Genomic DNA, 19,969 nt, shown 5'->3' on the forward strand with positions numbered 1-19,969 from the left:
GTGACACCTGACACATGCTCCTTTCTTCATGTTATTGTTGAACCATTTTCTGATGTCTGTTGTCTTAAAGGTATCCGTCTACTACTTCATTAGAGCTAGCTCATGACTTCACGCCAAATGTTGCTTCAGCGTCTGGGTTGAGCTAATTGTGTTCTCTCTCCTCCTGGGTCTGCCGGTGAGCCCTGCATGCAAACCCATCGCTGTGGAGTCGCTGATCAGCCCACCAATCAGTGTCTCCATAAAGGACTGCTCTGCACACCAGTCAGGTTGGGTGACTGAGGCAGAGGTGGCCAGACAGCTGTGGTGTTGTATAAAACGATAACTAAGATCAGACTGTGTGCACTAATGTGCTGTTATTCTGTGTATTTAATCTAATTTGTCCAGCTTTTGTGGACCAGGATGCTGCAGTCCAGTCTCTTCACTCTGGTCACTCTTGAAAAGGTTTTTTTTTGCGTGCACGCCTTGGTTGTTTTTAATTAAAGGTCATTTGGATCCATTTCAGTTTGCCTAAAGGTCAGGCAGGGGGTGGAAGATGCAACAGGAGCTCTTTAAAATATGCTTTTGAGGCATCTAGAAGGAACCAGAACTTTAGCAAACTTGCTTTTTATTGATTTCTCATCCATGTTTAATTGTATTCAACCCCTTGTTTTAGCAGAGAAATTAAATGGTTTTATGGTATTGACTCTGGCCTTATAGGTTTATTAACTGAACAGGATCAGTGAGTGAAGGTCAGTGAGGTTTTTTCCTCTACTAGTTCTCCCCAGGGATGTGTTCTTTCGCCCCTTTTATTTATTTTATATACTCATGATTGCCGCAGCCAGTATCCACAGCATCATAAAGTTGGCGGATGACTCAGTCATGCCATCTCTCCTCAGCAGTGTTGACCCTGATCGTGGGTCAGGGGTCTGGGATTTCACTGACTGGTCTGAGTCTTCTTACAGATTAGTGTTTCTAAGAGATGATTTTTGATTTTAGGATAGAAAGTCCAGTCACCTCACCAGCCGTCGTTTCAGGTGAAACTGTTGAAGTGGTGAACCAGTACAGGTACCTGGGACCAGTACAGGTACCTGGGATCAGTACAGGTACCTGGGATCAGTATAGATACCTGGGACCATTACAGGTACCTGGGACCAGTACAGGTACCTAGGACCAGTACAGGTACCTGGGATCAGAACAGGTACCTGGGACCAGTACAGGTACCTGGGATCAGTACAGATACCTGGGATCAGTATTGTGATGACTTCAAAAACCACCAAAAAAAAGTCTCAGAGAGGCTGAAGTTGGGCCTTTCCTCTTTGTCCGATGCGCACATAAAAAATCCGCTGAGATCCAAAGTATAGATACCTGGGGCCTGTACAGATACCTGGGACCAGTACAGGTACCTGAGATCAGTACAGGTACCTGGGATCAGTACAGACACCTGGGGCCAGTACAGGTACCTGGGACCATTACAAGTACCTGCGACCTGAACTTGATGACAGGCTGACTTTTGAAGCCCATGTGGATTCACTTTGTAAGAAGGCCCATTAGGGAATGTACTTTTATCAGAAGCTTTGTTTATTAATGTGGATTTTATGAGAATGTTTTATTCTTGTCTTATCGAGTCCATATTACTTTTAACTTTATCTGCTGGTTTGCTGTGTTAAGGTGTAAAACAGAAACAGACTGTTGGGGATTGTCAGGGTGTGCCGTAAAGTAGCTGCACAGCCTTGAATAACCTCACTGACCTGCAGGAGGAGAGGTCAGTGAGGAAAGCCAGACTGAGCCTGTCAGATCCAGAACACCCACCGCAGGACCAGGTCAGATCCTTCTGGACATAGATACCCGCTGCCCAGCTGTAGCACAAAAAGACTGAAAGATTCATTTATTCCTACAGCAATCAGGTTTTTAACTGATTTGTTGTGATATAATGTGTCTGTTGTTTTATTATACATGTTGTTACTGGCTGTAAAACTAATTGTCCCCAAAGGATAATAAAGATTCTTCAACTTGGTACCTGTTGCAGCCCATTTTATATGACTGACCTTTTACTTGTTATTACTTATTCTATTTCTTATAGTTATTTCTTCTATGTTGACCCACGTACAGCTGCTCATTCTGGTGATTGGTGAATGTATAATTGTTAGGCTGAACAGCTTTTTTTACCCATTATTATTATTATTATTATTATTATTACTGTTTTTGTTGTTGTTGTTGTTATTTGTGGTGTTAACTTGTACAAGTCCAGCCTATGATAAAGTCTCCAGTCGTTGTGTGTATTAGTCTGTTACTGTGGTATTGTGTTTGAAAAGAAGAAGTAAAAGTTGTAATCGTTTATTTAAATGTGTGGTCTTGCTCTGCCTCACCCAGGTGCTCTGCTCAGGGTGTGCATCTGCTGGTTTTAGAGAAGGGAGCCTTTGTCCTGTTATATCATGATAGGTTACAGGACATAATGAGGCCTTTCAGTTATCACGAGATTTGGTGAATCTATACACACATAGATTTAATATAAAAACACACAAGCAACTTTCCTTTTAACCCTGTCAAATCATGATTAATAGCCCCTGTTTAAAACTGTATCATGTAGGTCTGAAATGCTAGAATAACGTATTAAATAATTAAATTATTTTGATGGCTTTTAAGATGAATGTTTCTGCTTTTGTACTGGTACTCCACGTCATCCAAACTTTTGCTGGTTTGAAGTTGCAGTAAAACTAACGAAAACCTTATTTCCAGTTTTAAAAATGTAATTATATGACACATTTTGCAGTTTGGTGAGTTTTGTGGTGCATAAAACAGTTGCAGTGATTATTAGCCAATTCACTGTTTGTCATAGGTGTGCTAAACAAATAAACATCCTACATTTGCCTTCATTCCTTCCAGACACGTGAGACACATGCAAAAGATTCTCTGCAGCTCGAGCAGAAGGAGGTATTAAACAAATTAAGACCCACAGTTTCCATGTCTTAACGTAGAGGTATGTCGAGGCGTCAGTGTGTGAAAGCAAACAATAAATCAGTAGACACATCAAAGGCAGCTGTTTTTAATTAGTTCCACGGAGAGAAGCTCGCGCGTCCAGTGTTGCGTAACTTCTCAAGGTGACGGTTAGGGCGGGACTTCCGTGTCTCCCCTCAAACCAGGAAGTCGGCGTGTTACTTCTCCTCCTCCTTTTCTCGGTTTCAGCTGTGTGACAAACAACAGGCGCTCAGAGGCGAAAAGTTGCCCCTTTTTTGCGGACGTCTTAACAGGAGAGCGGCTCACCGTTTAACTTCGCCGGTTGTTATCTAAGAAATGCTCGCGCGAGGTGGAAGTTGGCGCTTTGTCATGGTAAGGGGCTAATTTCTACACGCTGCCCGGAATTAGACCGAGCTCGCGGCAGCCACAGGTGATAAGAAAAAATCGATAATTGACAGTTGGATGAATCATCACTTAAACTCCGTTTGCATGTTTTATTGAAAGTTATAACAACTTTATTTGTCCTCGTGGAGGAAATGAAGGCAGGCACAGTTTGTCTGATGTTAACAAAAATCAAATATTTAAGAACATATATTACAGTATATTCATTAAGGCATTGGTATTATTTACCCATTTTGTTCTTATTTTTCAGATCATGGAGGATTTTTAATATTAACATCTACCTTTTTCAACTATACTCCAGGATGAGTTGTGTTCTTTGTCACATTTCATCCATTTTCTCCTTCACTGGCACTGATTTGTGTCTTAATAACTGTAATAACTGCACAGTGAAGCAACTATATCTATAATCATGTACTTTTGATGACAGAGGAGTCAGGTAGCCCTTCCCATATCCCTTTCCTTTTGTCTGTAACAAGGACAGCTCTTTTTATTCACACCCAGTCCTCCCGAACCCCCACCCCCTTCCTCCCCTGCCCACCACTTCCCAAATCTCTGTGCCATGATCCGCAAAAGAGGCTGCCTCATATTTTGTGGAGCATTCCTGTTTGTCACCTGGAATGCCATACTGGTGCTTATGCTGTGGGGCAGGCCTCCGTCGAGCCAGCTGGAAAAGGGAGAGCAAGAAGTGGCCGAGGACCCCACGGGCGACATGGTGGGAGATTTGATCCGAGTAGCAGACGAGTTGGAAGAAGAGCTGGAGCAGCAAAAGAAAGTCCTGTTCCAAATTCAGACACTGTGGGAGCAGTCGAAGAGACATAACGGGAAGGCCGTCGCCCCCAGTCAGCCCGTCATCCCCATCCTGGTCATCGCCTGTAACAGGGTCACCGTGAGGCGCTGCCTGGACAAACTCCTCCAGCACCGGCCCTCGTCAGAGCTCTACCCCATCATTGTGAGTCAGGACTGTGGGCATGCCGACACGGCTGAGGTGATTCGCTCTTATGGGAATAATGTAACTCATTTGAAACAGCCGGATTTGTCAGACATCCCAGTGCGGCCAGAGCACAAGAAGTTTCAGGGTTACTACAAGATCTCCAGGCATTACCGCTGGGCTCTCAACCAAGTTTTCAAGGAGCTCTCCCATTCCTCTGTTGTGGTTGTAGAAGATGACTTGGAGGTTAGTAGATTACTCTAATTACAGCCTGTTTTAAATGTCCATTTTCCTGTATTAAACTCATCTTGTACTCCAGGTGGCGCCAGACTTCTTTGAGTATTTTCAAGCCCTGCTGCCACTCCTTAAATCTGACCCCAGTCTGTGGTGTGTCTCGGCCTGGAATGACAACGGCAGGGATGGCTACGTGGACCCTGGCAAGGCAGACCTGCTGTACCGGACAGACTTCTTTCCCGGTCTGGGGTGGATGCTCCTCAGGGAGGTGTGGGAGGAGTTGGAGCCCAAGTGGCCTGCGTCATTCTGGGACGACTGGATGCGTCAGCCCGAGCAGCGCCGCGAACGTGCCTGTATACGGCCAGAGATCTCACGCACTTTAACATTTGGCCGTCAGGGCGTGAGTCTGGGTCAGTTCTACGACAAATACCTGCGCTACATTAAACTTAATAGCGAGTCTGTGCCTTTCACTCAGCTGGACTTAAGTTACTTGAAGGAGGAGACGTACAGACAGAGTTTTGATAAGGAAGTTTACAATGCACCTGTGGTTACATATGAAGATGTGAAGCAGGGCCTTCTTAAAGGACCGGGGCCTTTCCGCCTCCAGTACTCAAGCAAGGACAGTTTCAAAATGCTCACTAAAAACCTGGGAATCATGGATGACTTGAAGTCTGGCGTGCCAAGGACAGGTTACAGAGGGGTTGTCAGCTTCTTCTTCAAAGGAAGGAGAATTTACTTGGCTCCGCCTCCAGGATGGACTCAGTATGATCCCAGCTGGAGCTGATGATCTCTGCACCCCTACATGCTGCAGCCTTTTGGTGTCTCTAAAAATCTGTTAGGTAAAGGCTTTCCAGACCAAAGATGAAAGTGATTTTTCTAATTCTGTCATTAAAATGCAGAATTTATTGTCCCTGGTAGGGATTATTGCCAATGCTACTCAGGTCGTTTTCATTACTCCCTGTGTCGGAAGCAGCCTGAACAGTGAATTAGGCAAATCTGCTGTAATTCACCAGAGATTTATTTTTATATGATGCTAATTGTGCACATTCATTAATGCATTTGATGCAGTAACCTAATTTGCCTTTTTTTCTTTAAATTATTTGCAGTTTATGGTAGACCATGACCAAATACATTTAAAGATACAATCTGTGGTATGCTTGGTTTTAGTGTCAGTGGTTGGTTAATACTGCAGTATAATCTGTGATTTGATCGTGATTGTTTGTCTTCTGTGGAAATCAGTTCTAAATTGTGTTTCATATGATTTTTTTTTTATTCTCCTATAAAATATTTCTGTAGGGTTTGTCATTTTACAAACAACTACATCTGAGTACATTTGCATATTTTTCAATAAACAAATCTATCCAAATTTTGCTTTTTGCTCACTTTCACTCGTGAATAAGATATTTACTTATTTGATTTATTAGTTTATGATTATAAAAACAACTCTTGATTATTAAATATAAAATCCGCACGTGATTTTAATTTGAGTTCCCCAAACACCAGCTGTGTTGCGTAGTCCTATAAAGAAATACTTATTTAAAATCATGTAAAAAGATCGTGAAGATAAGCGTTACCGTGTCTACGGTGGCCGTCTTGTCTCAAACGCTGCAGCCAGTCAAGTAAGTGTTCTGTTTACTTCATTGGTGATGAGGTGAGGCTGAAGCCGCAAGCTAGCTAGCCTAGCTATAGTGATAAGTGCCGGTAAGGATGGATGACAAAGGGCACTTGACGGGAGGTCTTAGTGACAAACCTTCTGATTTGCGGCTGAAGGCAGCTGTTCATTCTTACCTCTTCTGTAAAGCAGCCGTTACGTTTTTATTAACGGCGTTAGCAAATTAGCACGCTAAGCTAAGCTAGCTGCAGTGGGGTCGGGTTTCGGTGTGGTGTAATATGGCTGTTATCGCAAACTCAGCTCTTGTTATCGCTGGAAAAATTTTCTGATTCCGTTTAGTCGCTGCAAAGTGGACCGGGTCTCTTAAGGAAACAAGCTGAGTCTGCGTGGGGAAGGACCTTAAAAGTTACTGCTTGCGAAATCGTGCGGCCTGGAATGGAGCCAGGCGACTTGCGTGAAAGCCCCGCCGGTTCCGGGGAGTCTGATGCGGGGGAATGGGGGGATGTTATCCCCGGGGCGGATGAGGAGGTCAGAGGTGCTGAAACTAAAGAATCAACAGCTGAGACGTCGCTCAGGCACACCTGCGAGGAAGGTGAAAGCGGAAAACAAAAAAGCGGCGCGGAGCTGTTACGCAGTCCACACGAAGAAGAGCTGGATCCCCGGATCCAGGTGCGACAACCAGCCCCTTTTTGTTCTTTCCCCTTCATCCACACAGGTAGCTGTTAGACGCAGACATTTTTAATTGTTGTAATTGTTGCTCACAGCAGCTTGGTGGGTATTTGTTGATAGCTTCCTGTTGGGGCTAACGTGGATGTAGCAGTGAGTCAGACTAAAACATGCTATTAATTATTCAGAGTACTTTACGTTAATTACATTTTACAATAATCTGTGCTAATCCAGTTCTCTGGTCAAAACTCATTATATGTATCTATCACAAATGTCAAATGCACTTTATTTGTTCTTTATTAAAATTATTACATGCCCAATACATCTTAACTATAGTAAGAATTTACAATAAATCCATTTTTAGTATTATAGCGCTTTTCCAGTCAGCTTGACTACTCAAAGTGCTTTACTCTGCATGTCCCATTCACACACACACACACACACACACATAGGGAGGCAATGCCAGGTTCAGTGTCTTGCCCAGGGATGCTTAGGCATGCAGTCAGGGGAAGCCTGGAATCGATCCACCGACCTGCGGTTAGAAGATGGCTGCTCTTCCTCCTGAGCTACAGCTGACTTTTTATCAAGCGACTATTTCTGTTGTTTAATGTAACAGGAAGAGTTGGAGCACCTCAATGAGGCCAGTGCAGAAATCAACAGACTGGAACTGCAGTTAGATGTAAGTACAGATTACTATTTACTATTTATGGGCAGAATAATTTTGTAGCTTCTTTTCTCTTTTTCTGTCATTTTGAGCTGATTGTGTGTGTTTGGACTGTTGATCAAGCAAATTAATCCAAATATGATCAGATTTCCACTATTTTCCCACTTCTCCTGAAACAAAATATAATAAAAATGTCTTGCTGCCTCCCATGTTTAAATATACACTTGTTTAATGAGGCTTTTTCAAACCGAGATTAATATAAATGATTAATATAATGCAAGCTCATTATAAATGGAAAAAATATGTACCATCACTCTGGGAATTGCTTCTGAGTCTGTACCCTGAAAGCACTAATCAATATTAAAATTTGGTTTTCAGAATATGTAAAGCGCCGTGGCTGGGAGAAAAAGAATGGAGCTCTTGGGAAACAAAAAATATATTGTAGCTGGTAGTTTGGCATTTTGTGTGCAGGGAAGCTGTTCATTGTTTACTTCCAGCTCTTCTCTTGCATGAAATGTGGTCATTTGTTCCAACGCAGGTGAATCTAATTTTCTCATTTTCCTGCATTACCGCTCCAGGATGCCAGATCAGGCTACCGGAAGATCCTCACCGAGTCTGCCAGGAAGCTGAATGCTCAGAGCTCTCAGCTGGGTAGCTGCATAGAAAAAGCACGACCGTATTATGAAGCCCGCCGCCTCGCAAAGGAGGTATTAAGAAATATTATATTTCCTTTGGTAACCTTAGCCGGTAGCACATTCTCTGAACTGAACATGGTCTTGACATTTAATGAAAAGGTAAAGTTGGACTACTTGGGTGTAGCTGAGTTGTTGAGTTGTGTCCTTGTCATGTTTCCCTTCTGCAGCCTGTGAAAGTTTGTCTGCTCTCTGTAGGCACAGCAGGAGACCCAGAAGGCAGCTCTGAGCTACGAGCGGGCCGTTTCCATGCACACAGCTGCCAGGGAGATGGTTTACGTGGCAGAGCAGGGCCTGCTGGCTGACGGCAGGAACACTCTGGATCCCACCTGGCAGGAGATGCTCAACCACGCCACCGCCAAGGTAACACAGAAGACGAGGCACACAGTAGAAACAGCCTCTTGTTGAAGGAGATGCTCTTTTTTTGTGTTTCACTCATCTACATGACCTCACTGCTTTGTTACACATACAGTTGTTATTGATTTTTTTGGCGGTTTTGGCAACATTCAAACAGATTGTTTTGATCGGCTGGCTGAAGAAATAGCTTTTAACTCCGTCTGCTGAATCGGGTTGCTTTGTAGTACAGGTGGTGTTTTCTTTACTCCTGAGAGTCAGATAATAAGACTTCTGTAATGTTTGAGGTAGTGCACAGTTATGTCAAGGAGCGAAGAAGATTTTCTTCCTTTACTGGCCTTAAAGTTACAGAGCACTTATAAAAAGTAAGTGAGTTTTGCTCTGCATCTGTATGATTGGAGTGTAGGCAGGAAGGATGTGTCTGTGCAAACCAAAATATCTGCCACTTGATCAGGTCCACCTCCTAGTACCAGGCTAGATCCTCTTTATATCTTGGTGTGATAGATTGAACAAGGTGCCGGAAACCTTACTCAGAGGTTTTGCTCCATATTGACATGACAGCATCACACAGCTGCTGCATCCATGCCAATCTCCCGTTCCACCACATCCCAAAGCTGCTCTACTGGATCCAGATCTGGTGATTGTGGAGGCCGTTGGAGTCCAATGAACTCATCGTCATGTTCCAAGAAAGCAATGTCACTATTATAGATATTCTTGTTATGATAACGTCTAAGAAATTATTGCAATTTTACTATTATAACGATTACTTTGCATTAATTTCCTACACTATAAAGCACAAAGTCACGAGCGTACATGAACACTCCTTATAGGTCTTTAAGTTTTATTTATTTCTTTTGAACCCAACATAACAAAATAATATAAAAACAAAGTCAAATAACCAACTTGTACCTGGACTTGGGAGCTTCTCAGTGTTTCCCACAGACCAGGTCTGTGGTGCTTCTGGTGAGGGAATGAAATGTGGTGTCGTGGCGGTTAGGTATTTAACTAAAATAGATGAAATACCTATTTTACTATCATTTATCTGCATAGAAAGGCATGGCTGGAGGTAATGAATTGCTAACAGATATTAAGCGTAAACTAGCTTCCCTTCCCAAGGGGTCAGTGAATGCAGCACGCATTCCTCTCCTCCTCAGAAGTTTTTTTTTTTTTTAATGCGAGAAAAGTGCCGGTGTTGAACCCCCTCACCAGTAATGTTAGGGTGTTAAAGTTCAGTTTATTTGCCATTTGCAGTATAAGAAACCACATTGGAAAACAGTTGCGAAGAGCTCAAAGTGTCAACATTTAAAAGACCAAACATACGAAACACAAGCCTAAAATAAACACATGGGCACGTCCTAAAAACACTGTATAAATAAACAGCAGTAAAAGAGGTCATTTCTGAGGTATTTCAAAGTGTATTGTTCAAAGTCATGACAGCTTGAGGAAAAAAACTTAATATGATGAGATGTGATGCATTTAAAATCTTTTTCCTGAGGGCAGGAGGTGGAACATCTCTGTAGCAGGGTGGCCAGAGGGATCATTGATGATCTGTAAAAATGTTAAGAATCTAGATTTGTAAATGTCCTCCAGGACTGGCAGGTCGCAGCCTATTGTCCTGTGAGCAGAGCGAACCACTCTGTTTAAAGTTTTCTTTCACAGTGAGCTTACCAAACCACACGGTGACATCCTCATCTCCCACGAGTTTGATGCCCTCAAATCCATGCATAGTCAGCTGACTTACTTTTTCCATGTTGCCTTTAGAGACCTCGGTGTCTCGCAGTCATTGATGATGGGTGCTTTTAACACAGTTAATTACATAAATTATTTACCACCGTTAACATGTTTTTTTTGACAGCCTTAAGAAAAAGTTAAACAGGTGAAATGTGCTGATGAAGCGTTTCATTCAGTGGAGTCGCTCTAAATAAAGTTCAGATCTCAGCTAACGCGCTGATGTTAACACCTACAAAGAATATTGGATCCATTTAAAGTTGTACGACTCAGAAATTCCTAGAATGATGAACATTCAGCTTGTTCGTCTGTGTGTGTTGCCATGACGACCGTGACGCTATCGGCGTAACACCGGAGCAGGAGAACTCCTCCATCTGCTCCTCACTGGAGCAACATGCTTCCATCTCCACCTGCCTGAGAGAGTCTAGAAAACTGGGCTGATTTTTTTCAACTGGTTGACGTGTTTTCCGACGCGTGCACTCTGACGGAAACCCGTGTGTGCACAGGTATCGCTGTGTGTGTGCTCACTGCGATGGACAGAGAGCAGCTACGACATGCCGTCATGGAAACCAGATAAATTGCATCAGACTGTTTACTGTTTGATAAAAGGACGAAGTGTAAATCTGTTCTAGAGGAAATGTGACTTTAAATGACCATATCAGATTTATTTCAAAGTACATACGTGTGTGTTGACATCACTTCCTGTGGCGGCACCCGCAGTCTTAGCATTAGCTGCTAGTGTGAGCGGTCATACACTGCAAAAGACTTCACAGGTGGATGTAATCCACACTGGTGAATGAAAACATCTGAACTTGACCTCATCTTGGCAGGAGAAGCAGATTTTGGACGGACCCACCACAGGAAACCAGTTGCGTGTATAAATGCTAAGATCTTGCCGACCCTCGGTACGTCACGCAAGAGCAGGGTCACGTTACCGGAAATGAGGACAGATAAAAAATTGATCTCCAAGTTTTGTAAATCGATATTCGATTCATTTAATTTATATGGCTTCAAATCAGTAAATCGATTTTTTTTTTAACCCAACCCTGTTCAAGACCTGCTCCTGCTTTTAAATCCATGATTTATTTCTGTTCATAATTTCTCTTCTCCACATTCATGGATCCCAAAAGGTGAACCAGTGGATCATAGAAGACGTCCCCTGGTTACATCTTGTTTTTTCACTCTCACTAGAAATCTGAATCCGATCCATCTGCCTGTTTTATAATCAGCAGATTTCACAGCTGTGGCTCCTGCTACTTCAGTTTACTTCTAGTTTCCACCTCCTCAGCATGAACTGAATGATAAGAGACGGTACGCGCAGCAGAGAAGCTGATCAGCTGATCACCAACAGTCACGTCATGAGGGAGCAACAGGAGAGGGAGGGGGGGAGGTGGCGGACAGAGCGCAGAGCGATCGGAGCAGCAACGTCTGCGCAAAACGCGCAAAGTAAAAAATCACCGTGGAATAAAGTGCCCTGTATAGGCATGTAGCCTACTGTAGCCTACCCTAGCCTACCAACTAGAACTGCACTTCATCCTAATCGCGTTGTTTTCTGCGTTGTTTTCTGCGTTGTTTTCTGCGTTGTTTGCTGACTTCGGGATGTTCAGTATTAATAATGTTAATTTCTTTAGGCTAAAATGACCTTTGCTGAGTTACAGTAATCGGTGGGCAGGTCTCTAAGCACTGTATATCCTACTACCCTTTGGTAAGCTCCAGATGTCGTCAGCCGGCTTCTCTGTACCAAATATCCTGCTGCTTCAGGTTTTCTTTTGATAGGCCTCGTGCGTTGTGCATGTAGAGGAGGAAATCAGCTGTCAGTGTGTGTGCACGTATCAGTGATGAGTGGGTTGATCCACACTGACCAGTTGCAAGTCGCCAATAAAGCTAATAAAGACATTTCTTAAAATATTCAGACTTCATGCTTGCTTGCATTAAGGAGGTTCGGGGTGGAATCTGGCGCATTGCTCTATGTGGGAAACCTTCTTCTTTCTGGAAACTACTTTATAAAAATGTTTTTCACCATTTTATTTTCAGTCTGAGTTCAAGAATTTCTAAACCCAGGAAACCATCTAGCTGGACTTCCAGCTGTCCTTCAGCAGAATCGCTGCTGTTTGACATGTAAATACCGTATCTTAATAATAATACAAGTGTTGCTCGCTGACGACTAAAAACGGCTTAAGCTGCTGGTTATCCTGCAGGTGGTGCGTTTCCTCCTTTTGCTGCAACTCTTTATGTCAGGCTGGTGATCCGTCCTCCACAATGACACCCAGACCTTTTTCTTTCTAGACCGACCCCCCCCCCCCCCCCCAAAAAAAAAAACCCAACAAAAACCCAACAAAAATCCAACAAAGATGATTTAGTATGTTTGGAGAAGTTAATCCTTCGTCTGTCGTCCTGTCCCACTCCGGCGCTCCTCTTCTGCAGTTCACACTGAAGGAAAACAAAGCAGCACAGGCGGCAGCACACGGATGTTGTATAACCACGTTTATGTTCCAGGCATGAGTTGTGCTGATCTGCCGACATGGTTCAGACATAATCCTTCATGGAAAATGAGAGCATTGAGGGGTTTTTATGATTAATTAATAGAGACGATGGATGTTGGAGGTGATTGGATCTTTGTGACATGGTGCATCATCCTGCTGGAAGCAGCCAGTAAACTTAGTTTCCTGTTCTTAGCTGGCAGGAGGCACCCGGTGTTCTCCTGCTGCTGTAGCCCATCTGCTTCAAGGCTGGACGTGTTGTGTGTTCAGAGATGATACTCTGCAGACTTTGGTTGGAACCAGTGCTTATCTGACTTCCTGTTTTCTTTCTATCATCTCCAACCAGTCTGTCCATTCTCCTCTGGCCTCTGCTTGCTGGATATTTTCTCTTCTTCAGACCATTCTCTGGAAACCCTGGAGATGGTTGTGTGTAAATACTCAGACCAACAACCATGCCACGTTCAAAGTCACTTAATTCCCCTTTCTTCCTCATTCTGATGCTCAGTTCAAGTCCTCTTCACCATGTCTACATGCTGCCATGTGATTGGCTGATTAGATATTTGCGTTAACAAGCTGTTGAACAGGTGGAGCTGATGAAGTAGATGGTGTGTGTGTGTGTGTGTGTGTGTGTGTGTGTGTGTGTGTGTGTGTGTGTGTGTGTGTGTGTGTGTGTGTGTGTGTGTGTGTGTGTGAGATGAGCCTAAAATTTGGTGGATGTTCACAGTCCTGTTAACTCCAGTAGTTTGTTAGAACAAACCACACACTGAGCACCTTACAGCATTTCTACTATAAAAAAGGTATTTTATTTATTCTGAACAAAACATGTCGTGTGTGTGTGTGTCCTGGTGCATCTGGCAGGTAAATGAAGCGGAAGAGGAGCGACTGCGCAGTGAGAGGGAGCACATGCGCGTCACACATGCCTGTCAGGAGGCCGAGGCTCGGGTCCAGATGCTGCTCAAGTCCCTGAAGAGAGTCATCCTGAAGTCCAAACCTTACTTTGAGCTCAAGGCCCAGTTCAACCACATACTGGAGGTAACAGACAACCACACAGCTGAGCTGTCTTTCCTGATGAGAGAATTGAGTTGAACTGTAATTATCCTGCTGAAGTGGCTCCAAAGCTGCAGTGTTGTGAGTTTCAGATGGATTTACTAAAGTTGGCTGTTCGTTCACCTCCAGGAGCACAAAGCCAAAGTCCTGCAGCTGGAGCAGCAAGTGACCAAAGTGAAGACTCGCTATTCCATCGCCCTGCGAAACCTGGAGCAGATCAGCGAGCAGATCCACGCCCAGAGGGGGGGAGACCCGGCAGAGGGAGGACACCCCACGGTCTGCGCCGGGAGGAGCCCCCCTGTCGGAGCCGAGTCAGACACCAGGGTTCAGACGGAGGATGGAGCCTGCGGTGGCAGCGCGATGGGGAAAGATCAAGCCGATGCCGCCATCCAGCTGGTGGAGCGATACAAGGACAGCGAAAAGGAGAGGGAGCGAGCCGGGTCGGATTCTCTCTCCGTGTTCAGCCTGCAGACCATCGCTTCCGACCTGGAGAAATACGACTCCATCGAGCACCTCGGCGACCTGAGCGATGTGGGCAGCGTAACTGGGGACGAAGGGGAGAGAGAGAGGGGGGCAGGGATGAATAAAAGAGACAAGCTGACAGAAACGAGTGCCAGAGAGCGCCAGCAACAGTTCTACAAGCAGCACCACCGAAGCTTCAGCTTGTGAACGGATGCAGAGCCAAAAGGGAGGACGGCAGCTAAGTCTAAGACGGAGAATTAGCTCAGACAGACCTGGATGTAAATACGCACATTATTATAAGCTGAACACAGTCAACACTACAGAGACCCCCAGCTTCCATCCCTTCAGGTTAACTGCAGCCAAAATTCACTCCCTCTGAAGATAGAAGTTGTTTCTGGAGCAGACGTGTTTAGAAAGTCATCATTTCTTACTTCTGAGGCTAATTGCTGATCTGATTTGCTGAGACTGGTGAACCCCCCCCCCCCCTTCCAGTCACATCAAGTCCCATCAGCGCTGGCTGCAAGGTGGAGGCGCACAGGCCTCTCCAGACACGCTGAGATCACTCAAAGTCAGGAAAGATGACAAAAACCTTTCTCTGGTGCTGCAGAGTGACAGCATGTATTTATCTCCTGGAACGTGCTGGAAGAGGCTGCATCTGCAGCAGAGACATGGGTTTTTTGAATATTCCTGAAGTAGACTTCAGTCTGAAAGCATGCACCAAAACACAGAGGGAAAGTTTGGGATGAAGAAGCTCCATCATGCTTGTGTCTTAATGTATCTCTCCCGATTTGTGTTATTTGGATGTTGTTTACATTGATTCCCTTTTTGTTTGCCTTTAAATGAGTTTAAAAAAAAAAGTGTGCCTTGACACTCAACAAGGTGATCTCTCTCCAGACCTCTTCAGAGAACAATCGAGAGACATTTTATAATTTTTTATTTTAATAATCCTGAATTGGACTCCGTTCCTGACACTTGAAAGATTTTTGATTTTATTTTTTTATTTTCTGCTGCACTTTGTCGTCAGTCTGACTTGTAAATGTCTGTAATTATCAGCCCTGGAAGATAATGTGGAAAGTTGTATAGATGTTCAGATTACCTGCACATGTATTTAAATAATTGACACAGCTGAACTGAAACATGCACCTCACCACCTGTGATGCTGACATCTTTACCCTCTGCTGTAACCCCCCCACCCCCACCCCCACCCCAATCCATCACCCATCCTTTCATTTGTCATAGTAATCAATAAACAGATCATACCTCCCGGAACTCGTCTGTTTTTATTTGATGTGTGTCTGAGAGGAGTTTCTGCTGGAAAGCTGATGCTGAGGCGGGGGGAGGGGGGGTGTCTTCCTCTGCTCCCCTTCAATTATTCAGCAGATGTAAAAATATGAAGCAGGATGCTGATCACGGAGAGAAGGAAGAGGATGTTACGAGTCAGTGATGGAGTAGACTACCAATGTTGGAGAAATGACTGATTGCTGCTTCGTTGACTTAAGCTCCAAAGAGCTTTTGGTTGGGGGGGGGGGCTTAGCAGTGTTAAAACCACAGCGCCATATCCGCGCCTCTGCGCGCGTGTCATCCTGCCGCGGTGTAATGATTCCCAGCGGGATAAATCCTCACGCTTATCATCCATCCAAAGCTGCTTCTTTAGATTCATTATGATATATCGGTGTGGTGGGCGCAGACCGTGGCGTGTTTCATGTTTTCGGGGGAGGGGGGTTGGATAAACGCATGAGAGGGGCTGTTACGCACGGTACGTCTCCATGATGACGTCGTGAATTAGCTCAAGATTGTAGAGAGGAGAGAAAAAAGGAGGGGAGTGTGGTGAATCGGTGTTCCGTCGTTTATGTGGATGCGTTTGTGTACAGTGCATGTATCTTTTATTTTCTTTCATTTATCGTATGATTTTTGGCATTTCTTCATTTTTGCTACGCGTAACCGCAATATTGTGAAATAATTCGAATAATATAGTCTACCGTTTTATTTTATTCTTTTGTAAGATTGTGTTTGCGCCCGGAGCAGATTGCACATTTACTGTATAGCCATATTAACACAGCCATAACCTACAAATCATTTGTAAAGATGCACATTTGTACCAAATAATCCGACACCGGGGCTTTCCTTGGCGGGTCCCACCCGGAGGATTTACTCTTATCTTGACTGAGCTCATCGGACTAATAGTAAGTACACATGCTACAGCTTTACTTCAAGGCGTTCGTGCTACTATTGCTGTTAGTCGCAGTTTTTAGTTTTTAGGGCGCATTTCTGGAGAAAAACACTGCGGATAATCTGGACAGATGTCATAATCGCTGCTCGCTTTGAATGCAGAAGACATGCATATTCGATGGACACATCCAGGCCTGTTTTTGAGTTTCTTCCTGCAGGAAACGACCATCCTGTCTGCATTTACCTTTATGTGCTTCAGAAAGAGACGGTGAGATTTTTCACGCCAGCTGAGGCGACGCGCAGCTGCTTTGGACAGATGGCATGTTATTTCTAGCTCCGTTCATATGGAGGCTATACGGGCTCGTTAATATGGTCGGCCTTCCTCTACAGGCCGTCACGGATTCCCTCGTCAACAGCCGACAAGCAACTACCGGCAGCATACGGTTGGTGGCACCCTCACTGTGACCCTCACGTCTCAGTAGTTCATGCTCAGCCGTGCACGAAATGCGGGTTGGTGTCTGTGACCGTGTCCAGGGTCGACCAGGACGTGCTTGTGGAACAGGAGCTGTGCGCTATCCGTGGTCCTGAAACGGACCGGATCAGCTCTCCCGGCATTCTTAACACACAAGGAAGTAGGCAGTGTGTGTGTGTGTGTGTGTGTGTGCGCGCGCGCGCGTATAGGTGGTTATCAGCAGTGGAGGTGGCCGTGGGATGGACGGTGGTGATCTGCGCTGTGAAAACGCTGTCCGCGAGGCTGAAGACATAATTGTATTACCACCTTCAAGCTGGTTGACAGGCCCCCTTCCTGCTGTCAGCTCCGTGCCACTGCGGCTACAGCTGATGGAGAGGGCTGCTTCCATCCCTACACTCACTCTAAAGTCTTGAAGCAGCTCCCATTTCTTTTTTTATGGTCAGGAAAACAGGAATCAGGTGAAGTAATTTATTAGAACGTGTAAAGGCAAATAGAAACATTAGATGAAGCAAAAACAGAGTTTGTAAGTGACCATTTCTTTGAATAGTCCTCAAGTGGAGTTCTCCAGGCTCCTTTGAGGACTTTCAAAAGCTCTTGTTTGGCTGTTTCTGCCTTTTGTTCCCTCCTCTGTCCAGATGATCCCACACTGCTTCAATAATGTTGACGTCCAGGTTCTGGGGAGGATCCATCCCTCCATCAGACCTCTTTCCACTGATCTTCAGTCCAGTTCTTGTGTCATATGACAGACCTCAGCCTTTTTAAATTTCCCTTCTTTAAAAAGGGCTTCTTGACAGCCATGTTTCCATGGAAACCATTTCTGATGAGGCTTTGGTCAACAGTTGATGGATCAGCTGAAGGTCCAGATACATCGCTCAGGTCCTGGTTCCGGTCTTTGCTGGATTTGTTCCTGTTTCATGAGGACATCACTTTCAGATCCTGTTCATCTGCTGTAGTTTGTTTAGTCCTGATTCTTCTTCTTAAATCTCCCACTTGTCCAGTTTCCTTAGCAGCATGACTGAACTGGGGCAGGTTTCCGCACATTGTGTCACTCCCCAACATCCAGCCTCCACCTTGCATCCTACCTGTACTCCGAGCCCTCTCCCACCAGCAGAAGTCAGTCTAATGTTGACTCTTGTCTTCCTCTGCCACCTTTCTTTTCCTCTCTTCCTCTGATAATGTCCTCTTGGCTTTCTTTGCTGCATCGGCCACTGAACACGTTTAAAATGGCCCCTGTGTTGATATTTAGCTGCTAACGTGTGACGCGGTTCGTAAAGTGAAACTCAGCTGTAACATGGCACTTTGTCCTGGAAGCAGAAGCTGTGAGGTTCATGTTATTTAAGCAATGACAGCTCCAGGAATATACTAAATTCATTTTACTGTGCCATCAAATGAATAAAATAGCTGTTTTAAGGTGGGAAAGAGGGCAGCATGCTGACATATGCCAAGTTTCCAGCTCTCTGGGAATCACCTTGCTGCTAAAATGTTATTTTCTGCCTCTCAAACTGTCTGATTTTTGCTGGTTTTTAAAGAAATGGGAACAAATGAGGGTTCTTTATGACAGGCTGCAAATGACAAAGAGCCTAAAGATCCAGTTTTAACTGCTTCTTTGCTAGATTTTCTGTTATGTGTCGATGCAACACTGGTTCATCTCTTCAGTTAGGAGCCTTTCTATGCTTGAACGGAAATGAGAGAAAAAAGTGGAAAAACTTTGAAAGACCTTCAAAATGCTGGAGAACAGCTGATCAAGACCAGTTTAAAATACGATGATTAAGTCTGACTGCTGGGAAGAGAAATAAAATGAAAGGAGTGGAACAGGGCTGGTGCACCATGCAGTACTTCGCTCTTATCTGTCTCAGCTGCTGGTATTAATGACCCCTGCTGGGCTGTCCCTCTTTCTTTCCCCCTTTCTCCCCCTTTCCCTTCCTTCCATCCCACATTGGACAGGAGTATACACTGTACGTGGCATACCCACACACACATATAATCCCCTATCTGGTGGTGTCTACCTCCTGTATGCTTCTTGTCAGTGAACTCTAAAAATACACTGGATAATGCTAACGAAGTATCCAGCAGAGTTTCTCTGTCTTCCACCGGCTCGCCTCGCTGCCATCTGTTTTCCTCACTGTGGTGTTTTGTTATAGCCCCCACACCCATCCCAAACACACACACACACACTTACTTTACTGGCTTGTAAAAGTGAGGGTTTGTGGTCATGTTTGTGTTGTAAATGTCTGGCACCCTCATAAAAACATTTGTTATTAAAATCTGATAACAAGCAGCTATTTTTTGTATGATAAAGTGTGTGTGTGTGTGTGTGTGCGCGCTGCTGGTCACATAACTAAGTACGATTAGGTTATTGTAGCAGTCAGCACATATAATGAAACTTAACATGTGACTAATATGAATGAACTGAACTATGAAGCCAACCTTTGTTTAAAGAGTTCAGACACCCGACGCTGTTAATGGGTGGAGAAGGAGAAATGCTGCTTTTTCTTCATTCTTGAAAGAGCTGCCAAGTCTGATAAATTGCTTCAGTGAGAAAGATCAGGGTGAGTGTGGAGCCTATCAGACCTCTGCAGCCCACTCCAGCTCCAGGCTACATTAGCTGCTCCGAGCGTAATAGACCCAGAAGTCTGACCGCATTGTTGACGGTTGAGTTGCAGTCAGCGGCGTGCCAGAGTGGTCCTTATAGAGGTGACTGCTCCACTGGTTACACCTTACAATACAGGACATAAAACTGGGAGTTTTATGGGAACCAGTCAGCAAATAATCTCTAATCTGACTAATTTAAATTCATGACGATGCCTCCAAGGCTCATGATCAGATCCTGCCTTTGTCAGATGATGCGATGATAACTTTCTTGATGTTAATGTAACAAAAATAAAGATTAAATATAATAAGAGAAACCAGATGCTGTTTTCATGTGGAAAAAAAGTCCAAATTGTGCGTAAATACAAGTATCTGAGAACAATCTTTGACTTTCACCTCACATTTAATGTAAGATGTGATTTCTAAGTAGAGTCCACTTGAAATGGCAGCTGAGTTCCTCCAGCAGCTCATTGGAGTTGAGTCAAAACCTTCGTCTGTTCTGGAATAAGCAGGCGGTCCAGAGAGCAAAAGGACTC

General features: G+C 44.4%; 3 protein-coding genes across 5 annotated transcripts in view; all 3 read left to right on the top strand.

Moving 5' to 3' along the window:
* The first annotated feature begins 3,085 nt into the window (after positions 1–3,085).
* mgat1a (alpha-1,3-mannosyl-glycoprotein 2-beta-N-acetylglucosaminyltransferase a) lies at positions 3,086–5,858 on the top strand. 2 transcript variants are annotated; one of them, XM_041988537.1, is made up of 3 exons: positions 3,086–3,364; positions 3,587–4,510; positions 4,584–5,858. In XM_041988537.1, exons 2-3 carry the CDS (start codon positions 3,896–3,898, stop codon positions 5,280–5,282), a joined length of 1,314 nt encoding a protein of 437 aa, XP_041844471.1. In that variant the 5' UTR covers positions 3,086–3,364; positions 3,587–3,895; the 3' UTR covers positions 5,283–5,858. The 2 variants fall into 2 exon arrangements, with proteins under 2 accessions (XP_041844471.1, XP_041844469.1); XM_041988535.1 differs by having other exon boundaries at positions 3,086–3,306.
* A 240-nt stretch (positions 5,859–6,098) lies between these two features.
* sh3bp5la (SH3-binding domain protein 5-like, a) lies at positions 6,099–15,472 on the top strand. 2 transcript variants are annotated; one of them, XM_041988482.1, is made up of 6 exons: positions 6,099–6,779; positions 7,393–7,455; positions 8,019–8,147; positions 8,331–8,495; positions 13,553–13,726; positions 13,871–15,472. In XM_041988482.1, exons 1-6 carry the CDS (start codon positions 6,546–6,548, stop codon positions 14,408–14,410), a joined length of 1,305 nt encoding a protein of 434 aa, XP_041844416.1. In that variant the 5' UTR covers positions 6,099–6,545; the 3' UTR covers positions 14,411–15,472. The 2 variants fall into 2 exon arrangements, with proteins under 2 accessions (XP_041844416.1, XP_041844417.1); XM_041988483.1 differs by having other exon boundaries at positions 6,631–6,825.
* Positions 15,473–15,992: 520 nt separating this feature from the next.
* gabbr1a (gamma-aminobutyric acid (GABA) B receptor, 1a) overlaps positions 15,993–19,969 on the top strand; it is a 139,479-nt gene continuing 135,502 nt past the window's right edge. Inside the window, exon 1 of the mRNA XM_041987908.1 lies at positions 15,993–16,386. The gene's annotated coding sequence lies outside the window, so the exon portion shown is untranslated. The remainder of the gene's footprint in view (positions 16,387–19,969) is intronic.

Source organism: Melanotaenia boesemani, chromosome 6 (genome assembly GCF_017639745.1).
Source record: "Melanotaenia boesemani isolate fMelBoe1 chromosome 6, fMelBoe1.pri, whole genome shotgun sequence".
Lineage (NCBI taxonomy): Eukaryota > Metazoa > Chordata > Actinopteri > Atheriniformes > Melanotaeniidae > Melanotaenia > Melanotaenia boesemani.